The sequence below is a fragment of the Chiloscyllium plagiosum genome, chromosome 6 (genome assembly GCF_004010195.1).
Source record: "Chiloscyllium plagiosum isolate BGI_BamShark_2017 chromosome 6, ASM401019v2, whole genome shotgun sequence".
In the NCBI taxonomy this organism is placed as follows: Eukaryota; Metazoa; Chordata; class Chondrichthyes; order Orectolobiformes; family Hemiscylliidae; genus Chiloscyllium; species Chiloscyllium plagiosum.
The window spans coordinates 76,446,997-76,464,606 of record NC_057715.1 but is presented as its reverse complement, the minus strand read 5'-3'; the positions used below and the strand labels follow the sequence as shown (position 1 = coordinate 76,464,606).

The 17,610-nt window shown below is 40.0% G+C and overlaps 1 protein-coding gene across 5 annotated transcripts in view; it reads right to left on the bottom strand.

Annotated features, from left to right (window-relative positions):
• mphosph8 (M-phase phosphoprotein 8) overlaps positions 1 to 17,610 on the bottom strand; it is a 48,348-nt gene that overhangs the window by 19,077 nt on the left and 11,661 nt on the right. For all 5 annotated transcript variants that reach the window (XM_043691884.1, XM_043691887.1, XM_043691883.1 and 2 more), the window contains exons 4-7: positions 11,507 to 11,612; positions 5,022 to 5,273; positions 3,742 to 3,867; positions 240 to 328 (exon numbers count right to left, since the gene is read on the bottom strand). In XM_043691884.1, the coding sequence (XP_043547819.1) occupies positions 240 to 328; positions 3,742 to 3,867; positions 5,022 to 5,273; positions 11,507 to 11,612 (573 nt within the window). The remainder of the gene's footprint in view (positions 1 to 239; positions 329 to 3,741; positions 3,868 to 5,021; positions 5,274 to 11,506; positions 11,613 to 17,610) is intronic.

Genomic DNA, 17,610 nt, shown 5'->3' with positions numbered 1-17,610 from the left:
GCAAGTGTTTTACACAGATGGTGGTTCATGTGTAGAATGAACTTCCCGAAGAAGTAGTGGATGCGGGCAGAGTTATTTTTAAAAGACACTTAGATAAGTACAAATAGGAAAGGTTTGGGGGAGTTACGTACCAGGAACAGGCAAGTAGGACTAGGTTAGTCCAGGATTTTGTTCAGCATGGAATAGTTAAGCCAAAAGGTCTGTTTCCGTGCTGCACGATTCGATGACTTTATACATACCTCTTGATCTAGATTATACTCTTCACTTGAATTTAAAGCCAGTTTTACGGTCAAATAGTTCCCGCTTTTTACTGCGTCACGTAACACACCTACATGAACAAGTTTATAAAATCAAGTAAAAATAATTATTTTAATTAGTTAGGAACTTTCCTTACTCTCACATTTGCATTTAACTGATTTAACTACATTTACATTTTCTAAGCAAAATAACGAGGATAGTAACAAATTAGCACTTTGAGATAGGTGGTGCTGTAAGACAAGACATATTCAGCTTTCCAGTACTTTAAAACAGAATGGACATGCTCACACTATATCACTTAATATTACAGATTGGGGAAGATGGAAAAAAGTTGAAGTACAGAAACAGAACAAATCCAAAATCAGCCAACAACTCAGTCTACTGTTGATCAATGATGTTATGCAAGGTGTCCCTAACAGACTATCAAACAGTACTTACACCTCAATCCCTCAATAACCTACTTACTGACACTCAGTTTGGGTTCTACCCCTGTGACTCAGCTCCTGACCTTGTTAGAGCTTTAGTCCAAACATGGGCAAACGAGTTGACCTTAACAACATTTAACTGAGTATGACATCAAGTAGATCTAGTAAAAGTGAAACCAATAGGAATCAGGAGGTATTCTCTGCTAGATGAAGTCATACCTAGCATGAAGGAAGGTAGATGATTGTGGTTGCTGGAGGCCAATAATCTCAGTCCCCAAACATTGCTGTGACCTTTCCTCGAAAACAAAATGTGAAGTGGGAATGTTTACCAATGATTAAACAATTTAGCACTATTTGCAACTTCTTAGAGACTGAAACGATCTGTGCCCAAATACATCACAATTTGCATCACCCAAGTATCAAGTAATCTGCACTTCGAATGAGACAACAGCAACAGTGCAATGGTCAATGTCGTCACCATGACTGCATCCCCGAACATCAATATCCCGGGGGTTACCACTGACCTGAAATGTTCCACCCACACAAATACTGTGACTCCAAGAGAAAGTCAGATGCTAAGAATTCTGCCTCAAGTAACTCACCTCCTGACTCAGAGTCATAACAGTCATACAGCTTGGAAACAGACCCTTCGGTCCGACTCATCCGCACCACCAACCAGATAACCCAACTCAATCAAGTCCCATTTGCCAGTATTTGGCCCATATCCCTCTAAACCCTTCCTATTCAGGTACTCATCCAGACGCATTTTAAATATTGCAATTGTACTGGCCTCCACCATTTCCTCTGTCAGCTCATTCCATACATGCACCACCCTTTGTGCCCCTCAGGTCCCTTTTAAATGTTTCCCCCTCCCCCTCACCTTAAATCTATGCTCTCTGGTTTTGTAATCCCCTATCCTGAGAAAAAGACCATGGCTATTCATGCCCTTCATGATTTTATAAACCTCTATAAAGGTTAGCGCTCAGCTTCAGACAGTCCAGTGAAAACAGCCCCAGCCTATTCACCCTCTCCCTTTGGCTCAAACTCTCCAATCCTGGCAACATCCTTGTAATTCTTTTCTGAAAGTTTCACAACATCTTTCCTATAGCAGGGAGACCAGAATTGAACAGTATTCCAAAAGTGGCCTAACCAATGTCCTGTACAGCCTCAACGTAATATTCTAATTCTTATACTCAATGCATTGACCAATCAAACCCAAGCGTATCAAATGCCACCTTCACTACCCTGCCTACCTGGAACTCCACTTTCAAGGAGCTATAAAGCTGCACCCCAAGGTTTCTTTATTTGGCAACCCCTCTCAGGATTCTGCCATTAACTGTGCAAGTGCTCCCCTGATTTGCCTTACCAAAATGCAACACCTCACATTTAGCTAAATTAAACTTCATCCACCATTCTTTGGCCCATCGGGCCTTCTGATCAAGGTCCTGTTGTACTCTGGAGGTAACCTTCTTCACTGTCCACTACACCACCAATTTTGGTGTCATCTGCAAACTTACTAACCACCCCTCCTATATTCACATCCAAATCATTTATATCAATGACAAAAAGCAGTGGACACAGCACTACCTTGCAGCACGCCACTGTTCACAGGCCTCCAGTCTGAAAAACAATCCTCCATCATCACACTCTGCCTCCTACCTTCAAGCCAATTTTGTATCCAAATGGCGAGCTCTCCTTGGATTTCATATGATCTAACATTGCTAACCAGCCTACCATGTGAAACCTTGTCAAATGCCTTGAAGATTCTTCAAAGTTTGTCCATCATCTATAAGGTACAAGTCAGGATTGTGATTGAACATTCCTCACTTGCCTCAATGAATGCACTTCCACCAACATTTGAAACTCAACATCAAAAGAAAAAAAAATTCTGCTTGATGGGCACTCCCTCAAGCATTCACTTTTTCCAGTAATGTGTACCATATACAGGATGCATTGCAACAAATTGCCAAGCATCATTTGAACCCCAAAGGCATGAGCAGCAAATGCATGGGAACAACTGTCAATTGCAACTTGCCTCTCAAATCACACATTATCCTTGCTTGCAATTAAATTACTAGTTCTTCACTGTTACTAGATCAAGATCCTAGAACAAAATCCTGTAACTCTCTTCCTAACAGAATTATGCAGAAAATTGACGCAGGTACTCCCTAGTTCAAGGCAGCAACTCAACATTACATTCTCAAGGGCAATGAGGGAACAAATGTTGCTCTTGTCAGCAATGCTCATAGTCCATAAAAGAATTATTTTCAATAGCATACAAGCATACTTTAATTAAGTGGTCAAATAATTTGTCTGATGCACACTATCCAGTTTGAAATAGAACACATCAATGTCCTTCATTTGTTAAAAATATATTTCGGGGTGCAGTTGGCAAAAAACCTGCTTTAGCACACTATTCTATCATATGATGTCAGAGGCAAGGTTAAGAAATATTTCAAACTCATCCTCCTTTACATATAAGTCTATAAAATGATAGCTGAGCTTGGATCTCAACTGTAAGATTATTATGTGGATAAATGTTGTACTTGTATTGATGTTTGAAGCAGGACTTGTATGTTAACAATGAACTGCCTGGATTATTCAACATCTAAACCCAAGATCATAGCGTTGACAAGTTCAACAGTCCACATATCTTTAAAAAATATTTAAGCCATTTTAAGCATTTCTACATCCAATTACCAAAAATTGTTAATCTGTCAAATTTCAATACTTTTTAACAATGCAGAAAAAGAACTTTTGAATAATTACTCATAGACCTGTGCAATTCTTTGCAAGACATTATGATAATTTGAAAACATTTTGAAGTAATAGTATGAACTGATTAAAATAATTGAATTCAGTATTGTACTCTTTTACAAAATATTAATACATGTCATATATCCAAAGATTATTTCACATATACATTACTAACCCAAATGTAATCTTTAACTCAAAAACTTTTAATTGCAAACAAGTAACTTATATAGTTTAAATTAATTTGTAATGATTTGAATATGCTGTCAATACTAATTCTAAAAGTTGTTTTATTGAAACTCACTATTAGATATTGTTTTTGGTGCAGAAATTAAGGCATCATTTCCATCCAAGTGTTTTTGAAAATCTTCCAAAGTCATCCAATCAAGTTGGAGGTCCACACCCAATTTAAGCATTTCCTGCTTTCCATCTAAAACATTAGAAAGAGGAATAAAATTAACAGTTATAATGCAATTTATTGCTACATAAGTACAATAATGGAGAACTGGAATTGTTTTTAATTTCCAGGCAATGACACTGAAAGTAGTTCAAAGAGGAAACGATTGAGGTGTAACGGTTCAAAAGTCTATGAAAGTTCGTGATCAATACAGAAAAGCTGTTGCTCAAGCTAATAGGATACTGGATTGTATTCATAGAATACAGCAAGAAGGCATTACTCGTCATTGTAGAAGTCTTGAATTATAGCACACCATAAGTACTGTACCGAAGTTTGGTCCTCTTGCAAGGCTGGAAATATATATGCTCTTGTAAAACATTCAGAGGGAGCGAGCTAGAAGAATAATTTCTAATTTAAAACTTATACAAACTTAAGAACTAAACCTGAGCATGTGCAGTGTAGATTGTAGGTAATTCAACAGTGGTTTACAGAAGGAAAGCAAGGGCTGGATGCATGATTGTTGGTATATTACTCCAGTTTCACAAAATGAAGTAACTTAGGAAACATTAATTTAGCTTTTCAACAGGAGCAATACAGTGAACATGGAACAGGTGTTCTTTTTCAGTGTCTGGAATAGGCTGCCAGCAGGTACACTGACCCACTGCATAACAGTAGCAATTAGGAGCAAGGGTCATATTATAAAGAAAACATGATGTATGTCCTGTCCTGGACACATTTTGAATTAGTTTTGTTCTCCAATATTGGACCCAGGTTTTCAACCTCTCCCAACAGATTACATGCCTACAAGGACTGGAATACCATGATCATCTACACAGTGAGTGAACAGAGTGCAGGATGAAGACATTCAAAACAAAATGCATTACCCCCTTGTCTATGCTAAATTAGCAATATTCTCCTGGCTGTGTATCTTTAATCTTTATCAGTTTATCTTTAATCCTTTCTAATGTAAATAAGAATGAGGGAGCTCAACTTTTTTGGAACTTTGATGCCAAAACTATACCTCCGTCAGAAAACAGTATCTAGAACAATTAAGATGTGATAGTACAGTAAGTTTTAAACAAATCATCTGAGGAATGAGAAGGTGATACAATCATTTCATAAAATAGTAACTCAAGGTAATAAATAAAATTTACTTCTGCAACGACCAGAAAATGTCTGGTTTATACCTGGATTTTCCTCGGTCTGAGACATGGTATCAAGAACTTCTTGAGTCTCTTCAATTCCACTCTGCACTCTGCAATCACTCTCCTCCTTTGCACTTTTCTTATCTTTTGCCACCTGCTTCTTCCCTTTAGTTCGGTTCCCATCAAATTTAGAACCTTGGGAAATTGAGTCTTTATTCTCCCTGTCATCATCATCAGTTGAATCAGTGAAGGGAATCAGGAACTTATCAAAAAGACCTTTCATTTCTCTGTTATCTATAAAAGCAAAAAGGTGGTAAAAACAGAATAAGTACACAATAAATTGCATATGGATAGGATTTGAAGAACTTTATAGTTATAGCTTAATCTAACTGGCCTTTTTCAAGCCTTGTCAGCATTCAAAGGAATCAATACACTTTAAAAATAGCTTTGTATGTATAAAATCAGCAACCCTATGTAAAACACCGCAAATATTAATCCTGCAATAATCACTGCTGAAAAACTAATTTGGCAACATTGAACATTTTCTTAATTTATTTCATTAAGTTGACTTTCGCTGGTTGTAATCCAGTGTCTGAGAGAAGTACTTATCTTATGTTGATAATTTATTGAAATGTAAAAATAACTGTCATGAACAGTTGTTTGGAGGGAAGGTTAAACTGTTTAATTCTGGCTGATTTGTAAAACCGACAGCTTTATCGTGAGGACAGGCTTATACAACTATAATCAGAAAACCAGAGCCTCAATTACATACCTGCATGTTGCTCCAACATCCACAGCACAGTTATGAATATCTGTGTCAGTGAATATTATTGCCAGTCACACCGACTAAAAGCAGCAAGAATCAACGACAAAGGCAAAAGTACACAATGAATGAGACCATTTTTGTTCAAACGCCCAAACCAAAAATATCCACACATCCCACTGCTCTAGCCTATCTACCATCAGAAATCAACTGTGATGCATAATAAGAAATTATAACACTGCAGCTAGTTACTTTAATTTTCAAAGCACCCTGGGCTAGATTGTATGTTAATCAATGGGTGGGGTCAAAGGTGGGACAGAGTGGATGGCTCACTTCCACAGTTTCCTCTCAAATAAAGTATGCTAATTAGTGGCAAAGATTGTCAATATGCACTGCAATTATGCACTCCACACAAAGTCAGGGCTGTAGGCCAGAATGAACAGGAAATCAGTCAGGGTTACATACTTAAAGGGTTACTGAATCAGTCAGTCTTAATTTCTTATGGAAGACTCGAAAGAAATGAAAAATGACATCAAAATTCATACATACCCTGCCAACTTCACCAGAATATACTGCTACATTTAGCCACAATTCTGGTGGTAAGCCTTGTGTCATCTCTTCATACATGCAACAAATCACTCTCCAAATGTTTTACCAGATGATGCCTGAAAAAATGCAGCAGGCAACAGAAACAGGCTATTGCAAAATGAGTGTATGCTCTCCTGTAAGTTGCAAAGACATGACAACATCCTACTATAGCTTATAGGCATGTTTTTGGGGTGGTGTGAGTTGCAGTTATGAATATTGGAAATCTGCTTTCAAGCAGTGTGGCTCCAAGCAAATATTAGTTCTTACCTGTCTGACGTAAACTGTTAAAAGCAAGTCACTGCAAGATGCACTGACTGGCCTTCAGTTTTTAAGATATTTTTTCATCAACCGGATTGGAGATTCTGCTAAGCAAAATTATTTTTCCACCCGGTAAGCAACATGTACCAATGATTTGGGAAAATGCCAAAGTACTCCTCAAAATGCAACTTCAATCTCATACCTGAATAATTGTACTGCCTATCTTTAATCTGTGCAAAGCCAGTGCATCTTATACACTCTCATATTAAATGGCTAATTTCTAAACAAGTTCACCCTGTTTAACTGTGTATTCATGATCAGTGACAAACCTACAAAAAAGAGTGAAACTACCAAGTGATGTTTTTTAAAAAAACTAAATAACCTAAATCAACAAATTTCCCAGCTGTCTCAGGAGCATTCAAGTTTACTTGACCCTCCTCTGCTCTCAATGCTCTGCTATTCAATAGCAAATTGACTAATAAATTAACAGATACTCAGCTGCATATTGTTGTGTTTTGAAGCACAAGACGCAATCCCCTCTCCCCGTCCCATTTACTGACCTTTCAAGGGCACACACTATTGCTCTGCAATTCTCACATGCCAATCACTTAATCTGAACTATCAACATCTTTTCTTCACTGGCAACCTACACTCACTACCCCCCAGCACCTTCCCCCTCCCAATCCCAAAAATAGCATAAATGCTGTCCCCTCCAAACTTTACTTCAACTCTGATGAACAGCCACCTTGACTCAAGATGTTAGCTTGCTCTCTCTCCATGGATGCTATCTGACCTGCTGTGACCTCCAGCATTTGTTGTTTTTAGTACTGATTCCAGCATCCGCAGTAATTTGTTCCTACATTTAGTTCAATATCTCATTTAGTTGAGTCACAGAGAGATCTAAAGGATTGAGACACAAAAACAATCACATTGCTTGTGTGAATTTGTTCTATCCATCATAGTGACTACTTTTAAGAGGCCACAACTCATCCAGCTATTACCATTATTTCACTTTACCACACTAAAAGGGAAGCTGGTGTGCATTTCTTAGATATGATGTAGTAATCATGGTTACCCTGAGAAATCTACGTGCAACTGAGTTAGATATCACAATATTATTACTATGATGATTCAAACTTGAAGCATGCAGCTGGTCTTTGTAGCAATGTTTTGACCAATTTCTCCTTGCCATTTCAATTTTCTTAAAGGTTCTACAAATCTTTGAACTTGAAAATTTTCAGATCCCTAGCCACTCATCATGTTCAGAAAGACAATGAGCTTTCCAATGAGCATTCTGGAATCATCTTCCTAAAAGAAAGAGGAGCAAAGGCTAAAATGTCCAGAATGGGAGGCACCTTGCAAGATCATAACTCACTCATTAATATCCCTCCTCCAACATTCCATAGAACGACAAGGTCATTCCAGAGCCAGCCAGAGGATCAGGATATGGGGAGACAGTACTTTGCCAAGTATTTTTAAAGGACAATCAAAATCACAGACTATGTCCCAAAGGGTGTCAGTAGGAGAGATGGAAGTCACCGTATGCCTTAACTTACTTTTTTTTCGATTCTAGATTGTTCCAACCGCAGATTGCTGGTGTTAACAGCAAGGTAGAATCTTGGATGCATTATTAACTGGAAAAGATTCCATTCATTTAACACATGGTCTGGTGCATCTCAATGCAGATAACCTATCTCAGAAGCTATGTCTTTGGATCAATTCCCCCTCCCACTCCACAAGGATATGCAGGTCTTTGGACACCCTGTAGCTCAACATTTCAATTCCCCCTCCCACTCCACCAAGGATATGCAGGTCTTTGGACTCCTCCATCGTCAGACCACAGCGAAACGACGGTTGGAGGAAGAACGCCTCATCTTCCGCCTAGGAACCCTCCAACCACAAGGGATGAACTCGGATTTCACCAGTTTCCTCATTTCCCCTCCCCCCAGCCTGTCTCAGTCAAATCCATCAAATTCAGCACCGCCTTCCTAACCTGCAATCTTCTTCCCGACCTCTCCGCCCCCACCCCAGTCTGACCTATCACCCTCACCTTGACCTCTTTCCACCTATCACATTTCCGACGCCCCTCCCCCAAGTCCCCCCTCCCTATCTTTTATCTTAGCCTGCTGGACCAACTTTCCTCATTCCTGAAGAAGGGCTAATGCCCGAAACGTCGATTCTCCTGTTCCCTAGATGCTGCCTGACCTGCTGCGCTTTTCCAGCAACACATTTCTATCTCAGAAGCTGCCAGGAGATCAAGAGGTGATAACATTTTGTAGGTGTCTAAGTTGAGTTGCAAAGTTGAGGTTTAATGGATATGCAGTTGTGCCTCTTGAGTACATAAACTGTGACCATGACAGTCATGTATTTTAGACTCTACTACAAGGTTAGAACTTGTGTAGCTGAGAGCTAGGAGTCTGGTGTTACATCATGTACAGAATAGTCTGCTTAAGAGACACATCAAGGCCTGACCTAAGGTTTATGGAAAAGGAGAAAACCCCATACTAAAACAAAGCTTCCAGTTGAGATGGGGGGATGCAGCCATATTCAGAATTCCTTCCAACTAAACTAAAGAAAAGAAAGTCAAGATAAGCAATTCACTCAATCATATACATAGCTATGCTACAGGGGTTACTCGATCACAAAGACCATACAAAAATTTACTTTCATTCAAAAAATGTTATACAAAATCTTCAATTAGGAGCAAACTTAAGAATCTGATGAAAGATCATTAACCTGAAATGTTAACCAGTACTCAATGAAGATAGAGTATTTCTAGCATTTTCTGTTTTCATTTTAGATTTCCAGCATCTGCAGTATTTTTTTATATAACTGGCAATCCTGACATTGATGTTTCCTAGCAACAGAGGGAGGTGGTACAGTCCATATACCAGAGCTGTGGAACTATCAAAGCATAAGATACAGGAATAATGACTGATATATAAAAGCAGTAAACACAACTTTAAAAACTTCCATAAGACATACCAAGAGTTTGTTTTTAATTTGGTTTTAAACAAGGAAAAAAAAATGACTCAGGAGGAGAAGCCCCACAAAACAATTTGGGATTCACTTTTCCTAGACTTCTGTTTGCAGAGAAGATTGGCCAGTTCTGGAAGTTGCTTCTATTCCGTGCATATAGTAATAATAATTAAACATTTATGATAGCAAATTAAGAGATAGAATCAATATTTGATAACACTAAAAAAAAGCCACAAGAAATGATATTTGATAGCTTAGATAAAGGGGCTAAAAAGTGACAAGTGGAATCGAATGTTAGTAAGGGTTAGGTAATACATTTTGATTTAAAAATAAATCAGTAACCAAGCTCCAAAAGGACATAAAAGCTTGATGCTCTGAAAGGTCAGAGATTTGGCATTACAGGCTTTCAATGTAGTATAGGCAACACACCAGATGAATAGGCTATAAACTAAAACTAATAGATTTCTCGAGTTTCTCTCAAGAGGTACAAACTACAAAGGCCAAGAGATAATGATGAGCCTATAAGAATTGTTTTTATTTAATACAAGCTTTTTGGTGCACTTCTGTGAAGCCCATTATGATTTGTACACTTATTTCCCTATTTTCTTCCACGAATGTTTACAATACTTTCATTTAGCTTACCAATAAATTCTATTTCCATTACTACTTATAACTATTTCTAACATCTGTTTGACAAGTGAAAATGTTTACATCTAAATCTACCTTACTTCATTTAAACATCTTTCAATAAGTGACAGTATGAAGTTTCCGCTAAGACATTAGTATATCTAAAATTTAAAGTTTTAAAACTTAAGATACCTGACAGAGAAAATGGTAATCAAAATACATAATAAAATTACATGATAGAAATACCATTTTTTAAAAGTTAGTTCAAGAGGATATGGGGGGGTCATTTATTGCCCATCCCCAGAGTACAGAGTTAAACTTAGGGTGAAGGGTATTAAATGCTGGCCTAGCCAGCATTCAGGACAGGTCAGGTCAGAGACCATCACTCTAACCTTCCTTGCAGTATTCAGCTCTTTCATCTATGTTTGAATAAAGGCTTTAATAAAGGCTCCTGTAATGACGTCAGGAACGAAGTGGTCCTGGTAGAACTTAAAATCAGTGCCAGTGGGCAGGTTATGTCTTTGCACTTAATGTTACTACCAACAACTCCTTCCATCACTAGGCTGACATTAGGGCTATTTAACAGGGTTTGTCCTACTTTGTGTGCAGGACATATCTGGGAAAATTTTCCACATTGTTGAGTAGATGTTGACTTTCCAGCTATACTGGAACGAGTTGCCTGGGAGCAAAATACCGAGTTCTGGAGCACAAGCCTTTGGCCCTAATGCTGGGATGCTGTCACAACGCACAGATTTTGCAGAATCCAGTGCCTTCAGCTATTTCTTGATATCACTTGGAATTGAATTGAATTGACTGAAGTCTGCCATCTGTGATACTGGGGACATAAAAGAGGAGGCAAAGATGGATCAGCCAATCAGCACTTCTGGCTGAAGATACTTGCAAATGCTTCAATCTTGTCTTTTGCACTGATGAATTAGACTCACAGCGCCAGGGACTTGGGTTCAATTCCAGCCTCAGGTGACTGTCTGCGTGACATTTTCACATTCTCCCAGTGTCTGCTTGGATTTCCTCTGGGTGTTCCCATTTAAGTTAAGAGTCAAACACATTGCTGTGGGTCTGGAATCACAAGTAGAACAGATCAGGTAGTGCCAGATTTCCATCCCCAAAGGTCACTGGCAAATCAGATGGGTTTTTACAACAATTAGCAGCGGCTGATAATCAACAAAAGGTCATCATTAGGCCAGGTAGCATGGTGGGATATAAATCCATGTCTCGGTATCAGGAATGCTAGTCGAGTTACATTACCACTTATTCCATCACCTCCCCGGTACATCACTCTTCTAGTACTTACGATGATCCACACTTTGTTCCTTTCGCCCTTTGTCAATATCCAATTTTTTGTCAGACATTTCTTTGGGTGCTTCAGCTTTCTTTCCTAACCTCTCTCGGGAAACAGACTAAAACAAAGAACAAGAGTTATAACCAAGAACCTTAATGTTTAAACAGAAAATATTAAAAGCCGAAACTTTACGTAAAATGAGAAATTAAGTATTGCTTCAAGTAGGCACTTTGTTAAAGCTTTTTGTCTTTCGCTCATCAGAACAATTCACAAGAATACTAATGCAATGAACTAGAATATTGCCATCACCTACTTTTCTGATTTGAAACTGATGCAGTGTATGTACATATTGCATGCAAAATGCAGGAGTATGTATGTTAATATGCAATTTCTAATAAATGCAGATGTGCTGCAATAAGTCCTAATGACAACCCTGAGTTGCTGATTAATTTCTCAGGGCAATGTCCTGCCCAGAGTCAATCTACCGGATTCAAAACTCAAACGAAACTTGGTGGTTAATTGTCAAATTGTTCACTGATGCACTCTCCATGGGAACATTCTTCATGCCAACCAATTTTCCCTTGAACTGGTTTTCTTCTGAAATTCTGATGACTGCAAGATGCAAAGCTTTGAAAAAAAGTCTTTAAACGATAGTCTCCCCACAAATGACTAATGAAAACCAGAAATGTCTCATTGAGAAAGAGATTGGATTTAGAGATTCCCTACAGTGTGGAAACAGGCCCTTCGGCCCAACAAGTCCACACCGACCCTCCAAAGAGCAACCCAAACAGACCCATTTCCCTCTGACTAATGCACCTAACACTACGGGCAATTTAGCACGGCCAATTCACCTGACCTGCACATCTTTGGCCGGAGCACCCGGAGGAAACCCACGGGGGAGAATGTACAAACTCCACCCAGACAGTTGCCAGAGGCTGGAATCGAACCTGGGACTCTGGTGCTGTGAGGCAGCAGTGCTAACCACTGAGCCACCATGCCATCCCCTTTAAGAGTAACCCACTCAGTCCCATTTCCCTCTGACTAATGCACCTGACACTATGGGTAATTTAGCATGGTCAATTCACCTGACCTGCACATCTTTGGACTGCGGGAGAAACCCAGAGGAAACCCACGCAGACACAGGGAGCATGTGCAAACTCCACAGTCACCCGAGACTGGAATTGAACCAGGGACCCTGATGCTGTGAGGCAGCAGTGCTAACCACCGAGCCACCGTGCCGCTGTTTATCTCCAGATTTTAGTCAGCTGGATGTTCGGCACAAGTTGTAAATTTTACCGTATTAAAAATGATAATTTACAAACTGTATACCTCCATTTCAAAAAATGACATTCCCTTTATAACTTTCTGCAAAATTTTCATTCTGCAATGTATTACTGTGCTAAAGACTGAAGTTAAGACATGGCAAGCATGTATCTTAAATTGTAAACAAAATAATTGCTTTGAAACCAATTCCATCTGTGGCCCACAATAATATTTGCAGATGTGCTTAAGTTTGTTTCTATTTAATTTCAACTCAAACTTAGAAACAATCATAGGAACAAAGGCCATTTGGTCCACCCATGCACACTAGTTCCAAATGGATAGGTAGTAATGCAATACATTGCTTCATATTGCAAAGTAGATATGGGTCTGCAATATTTAATGGCCCAACACTGGATTGAGAGCTTCCCTGAGACAAAGTAAGCTGCTACCTCAATGGCAACAAATGACATTTGGGGAAATAGTTGGTTCATCTCTTCATTATGACCAACAGACAGACATACGGAGGAATTCAATTTTTTTTTCTAAAAAGTATTAACAACAGCAATAGAGAATCAGCTGCAGACTGTGGATACTACAAAAACTACAGATCATGAAAACATTCCAACATCAGCACTGAAGACCTTAGAACCTGTTGTGCCCAAGCCAAGCTGTTGCAGTACAGCTGCAACACTAGTAAAGAGTGATAATGTGAAAAACTGCACTGGAATCTGCCTGTGAACAATTAATAGGATAAAGCCAATCCAGCGAATTACCACAATTTGTCAAAGTGATGGAAAGTGTTTGAAGCAGCATTTGCTTAACAATACTGCTCACTCACACCTAGTTTGGGTTCCACCAGGGCCACTCAGCTCCTGACTTTGTTATTGCCTTGCTTCAAATATGGACAAAAAATAAGAGCTGAATTCCAGATACAAGAAGGAAGTCACTGCCCTTGACATCAATGTTCCATCTGACAGAGTATAGCATTAAGGATCCTCAGCAAAACTAGAGTCAAAGGGAATCAAGGGAAGCTGTCCACTGGTTGGTTCATAGCTGGGACAAAGAATATGATAGTCAATCATCTGAGGTCCAGCACATTTCTGCAGAATTTCAGAGTAGACATTGTCTCACTGACCTGTTCAGTGATGCTATCACACACCTCTAGTGCAGGTGGGAGTTGAACCCAGGTTTTCTGACTCAGAGGTAGGGACATTTCCACTCCACCACAAGAATTTAATTCCTCAGGGTGGTGTCCTAGACCCAACTTTCTTGAGCTATCTCAATGCCCATCAAAAAGGTCAGAAGTGGGAAGGTTTGCTGATTGAACAATGTTCGGTACCATTTAGAACTCCTCAGATACTGAAGCAGCCCATATCTGGTCAAAGCCTGGACAATATCCAGGTGAGCTGAAAATGTGTTGCTGGAAAAGCGCAGCAGGTCAGACAGCATCCAAGGAACAGGAGAATCGACGTTTCGGGCATAAGCCCTTCTTCAGGAAAGTTTAAAAGGGCTTATGCCCGAAACGTCGATTCTCCTGTTCCTTGGATGCTGCCTGACCTGCTGCGCTTTTCCAGCAACACATTTTCAGCTCTGATCTCCAGCATATGCAGTCCTCACTTTCTCCTCGAATATCCAGGTGAGGGTTGGGAAGTGGCAATTAACATGTATAGACTGAGACACATTCAGCATGGAAACAGACCCTTCAGTCCAATTCATCCACGCCAACTAAGTTGATCAAACTAAACTCATCCCATTTGCTTGCATTTAACCCATAACCCTCTACACCTTTCCTATTCATGAAGTTATCCAAATCTCAAAAATTGTAACTGTACCTGTATCCACCACTTCCTCTGGCAGTTCATTCTACATGTGAACAACTTTCAGTGAAAATGTTGCCCCTCTGGTTCCTCTTAAACTTTCTCCTCTCACCTTAAAATTATGCCCTTTGGTTTTGAATTCCCCTACCCTAGAGAAAAGATCTTTGCTATTCACCTTATCTATGCCCCTCATGATTTTATAAACTTCTACAAGGTCACCCCTCAAACTTCTACACCACTGAAAAAAGTCCCAGCCTATCCAGCCTCTCAACTCTAACCCTCCAGTCAAAATAACATCCTTTTAAATCTTTTCTGCTTCCTTTCCAATTTAATAATATCCTTCCTATAGCAGGGTGATCAGAACTCTACACAGTACTCCAAAAGTAGCCTCACCAACAACCTTTAAACCCTTCAACAGTATCACCAACATTGTGGAGGTTACAATTGACCAGAAACTGAACTGTACTAGCCATGTAGATACTGTGGTTAGGAGAAAATGAGGACTGCAGATGCTGGAGATCAGAGCTGAAAAATGTGTTGCTGGAAAAACGCAGCAGGTCAGGCAGTATCCAAGGATACTGTGGTTAGAAGAGCAGGTCAAAGGCTCAGAAATCTGCAGCAAATACATCACTTCCTGACTCCCCAAAGTCTGTACAAGTTGAGCATGCAATGGAATACTCCCCAATTGCCTGGACGAGTGCAGCTCCAATAAAACCTCAGAAGCTTGACATCAGCCAGGTCAAAACAGCCTGCTTGAATCCACATCCACAACATTCAATTCATCCCACACTCATGGTCAGTAACAATGCGTACTATTTACAAGATGTACTGCAGAAATTCACCATGGCTCCTTAGGTAGTATCTTCCAATGCCACCAATACTATCATCTAGGACTATGCAACAGATAGTTGGGAACACCACAGCCCACAAGATTTTGCCTAAACACCTTACCAACCAGACTTGAAACTAGATCACCGTTCCTTCTAAACTAAAAAAAAGTGTCAATGAGCAGGTTATGTCTTTGCACTTAATGTTACTACCAACAACTCCTTCCATTATTTGGCTGACATTAGGGCTACTTAACAGGATTTGTCCTACTTTTTGTGTGCAGGACATATCTAGGAAAAATTTTCCACATTGTTGAGTAGATGCCAGCTTTCAAGCTATACTGGAACAAGTTGTCTGGGAGCAAAAGGTAGTTCTGGAGCAAAAGCCTTTAGCCCTAATGTTGGGATGCTGTCACAGCGCACAGATTTTGCAGAATCCAGTGCTTTCAGCTATTTCTTGATATCATTTGGAATTAATTGAATTGACTGAAGTATCCCCAGTATCACAGACGTAAAAGGGGAGGCAAAGTTGGATCAGCCAATCAGCACTTCTGACTGAAGATACTTGCAAATGCTTCAATCTTGTCTGTTGCACTGATGAATTACACTCACAGCGGCAGGGACTCTGGTTCAATTCCAGCCTCAGATGACTGTCTGCATGACATTTTCACATACTCCCAGTGTCTGCTTGGATTTTCTCTGAGTGCTCTCATTTTCTACCAAAGTCCAAAGATTTACAGGTTAGATGGTTTGGCCTACAGTTGCAAGGATAGCATGGGATGCTCTTCAAAGGGTCGGATGGACTTGTTGGGCTGAATGGCCTGTCACACACTGTAGGGATTCTATGGTAGACTGAGCAAGAATAGTGATATTCATGAAGTTTCCACCTGTTGGTAGTTATTGCATTGTCCATCACGTACAAGAGGATGTGAAAAAATTGTACAGCTTAGACCTGATCTGTTGGCTATGGGATTGCTTAGTACTGTCTGTATACAGAGGAACCTCGATGATCAGAATGAGATGGGCCGGCACTATTTCATTCAGATAATCGATTATTCGGTTAATCGATTAAATGCCTTTCCTCTGGGGCTCCCAGTTTTTAAAAGTCTGCTCCCCGTTCAGGAGGCTGCAGAAGAACAGCGTGCAAGACGCCCCCCCCCCCCCTCCCCTAGCCAACCAACACTGCCCCCAGCCCCCTCTCCGGGGCAGCCGGCCTGGACACCAACAAGGCTGCTACCTTTGTGGGTTAAATCTCTCTCTCTCACACACACACACACACACACACACACCTTTTTAATTACAATTTTTTTTTTTTTTTACAGGTTCCACCTCTGCCCTGCACAGGACAATGTTAGAAAGGTTATCTGGGATTGGGGGGGTTAGGGTACACCCCTCTGTAAAACTCCAGGGGAAGTGTGGGGAGAGAGAGGGCAGGAGGTCAATCATTTGGAGAAGTTTCCTGTTTAAATCACTGTAAACAAAAGACGCGATCACTGTTAGAAACACGTTTTTGATGTAATGTTTCTATCGGGACCTCGAGATCGCCTTCAGATAATCCGATTTTCAGATAACTGGTATACAGATAATCGAGGTTCCTCTATATACAGCTTCTCCTGTTTAGCAAGGAAGTCAGCCATGTTTGCAGCTGCTAGATTCTATCTGCAGCAATTTTCTTTTAAGCTTGGTCAAGTGGTGTTACTGCTGAGCCACTCTTGGTAATGGACATTGAAATCCCATTCCACCTTCAGTGCTTTCTCTAAATAGTGTTTAATTCTGGCAAAGTTTTGAATCATTAGCTAAGGGATCCAGTCAATGATACTCAGTAGGTTGCAAGTTTGACCTCAAGCCATGAGATTTCGCGGTATCTAGGCTCAAAGCTGATGACTCAGAACTCCTGCTTGAATGTTAACCAATGTAATGCAACCTGTGGTGAGTTTACCCTGCTATTGGGACAGGACATAATTATGATGGCTATTTCTGGAACACGGATTTTACTTAACTAGCATGTGGGAAACAGTTCTCCCAGTGTTGGTACAAGCCCCCAGGTATTTGTAAAGGACATTTTCTAATGCCAGATTTTACCAAATTCAAATTTCACCACCTGCAGTAAGAAACTAACTGCAGTAAGGACTAACTTGTCCAAACCTCAATGCTGGATGATGACAGTATGGAGTTACGTGGATTACAGATTATGTTGACTAGCATGATG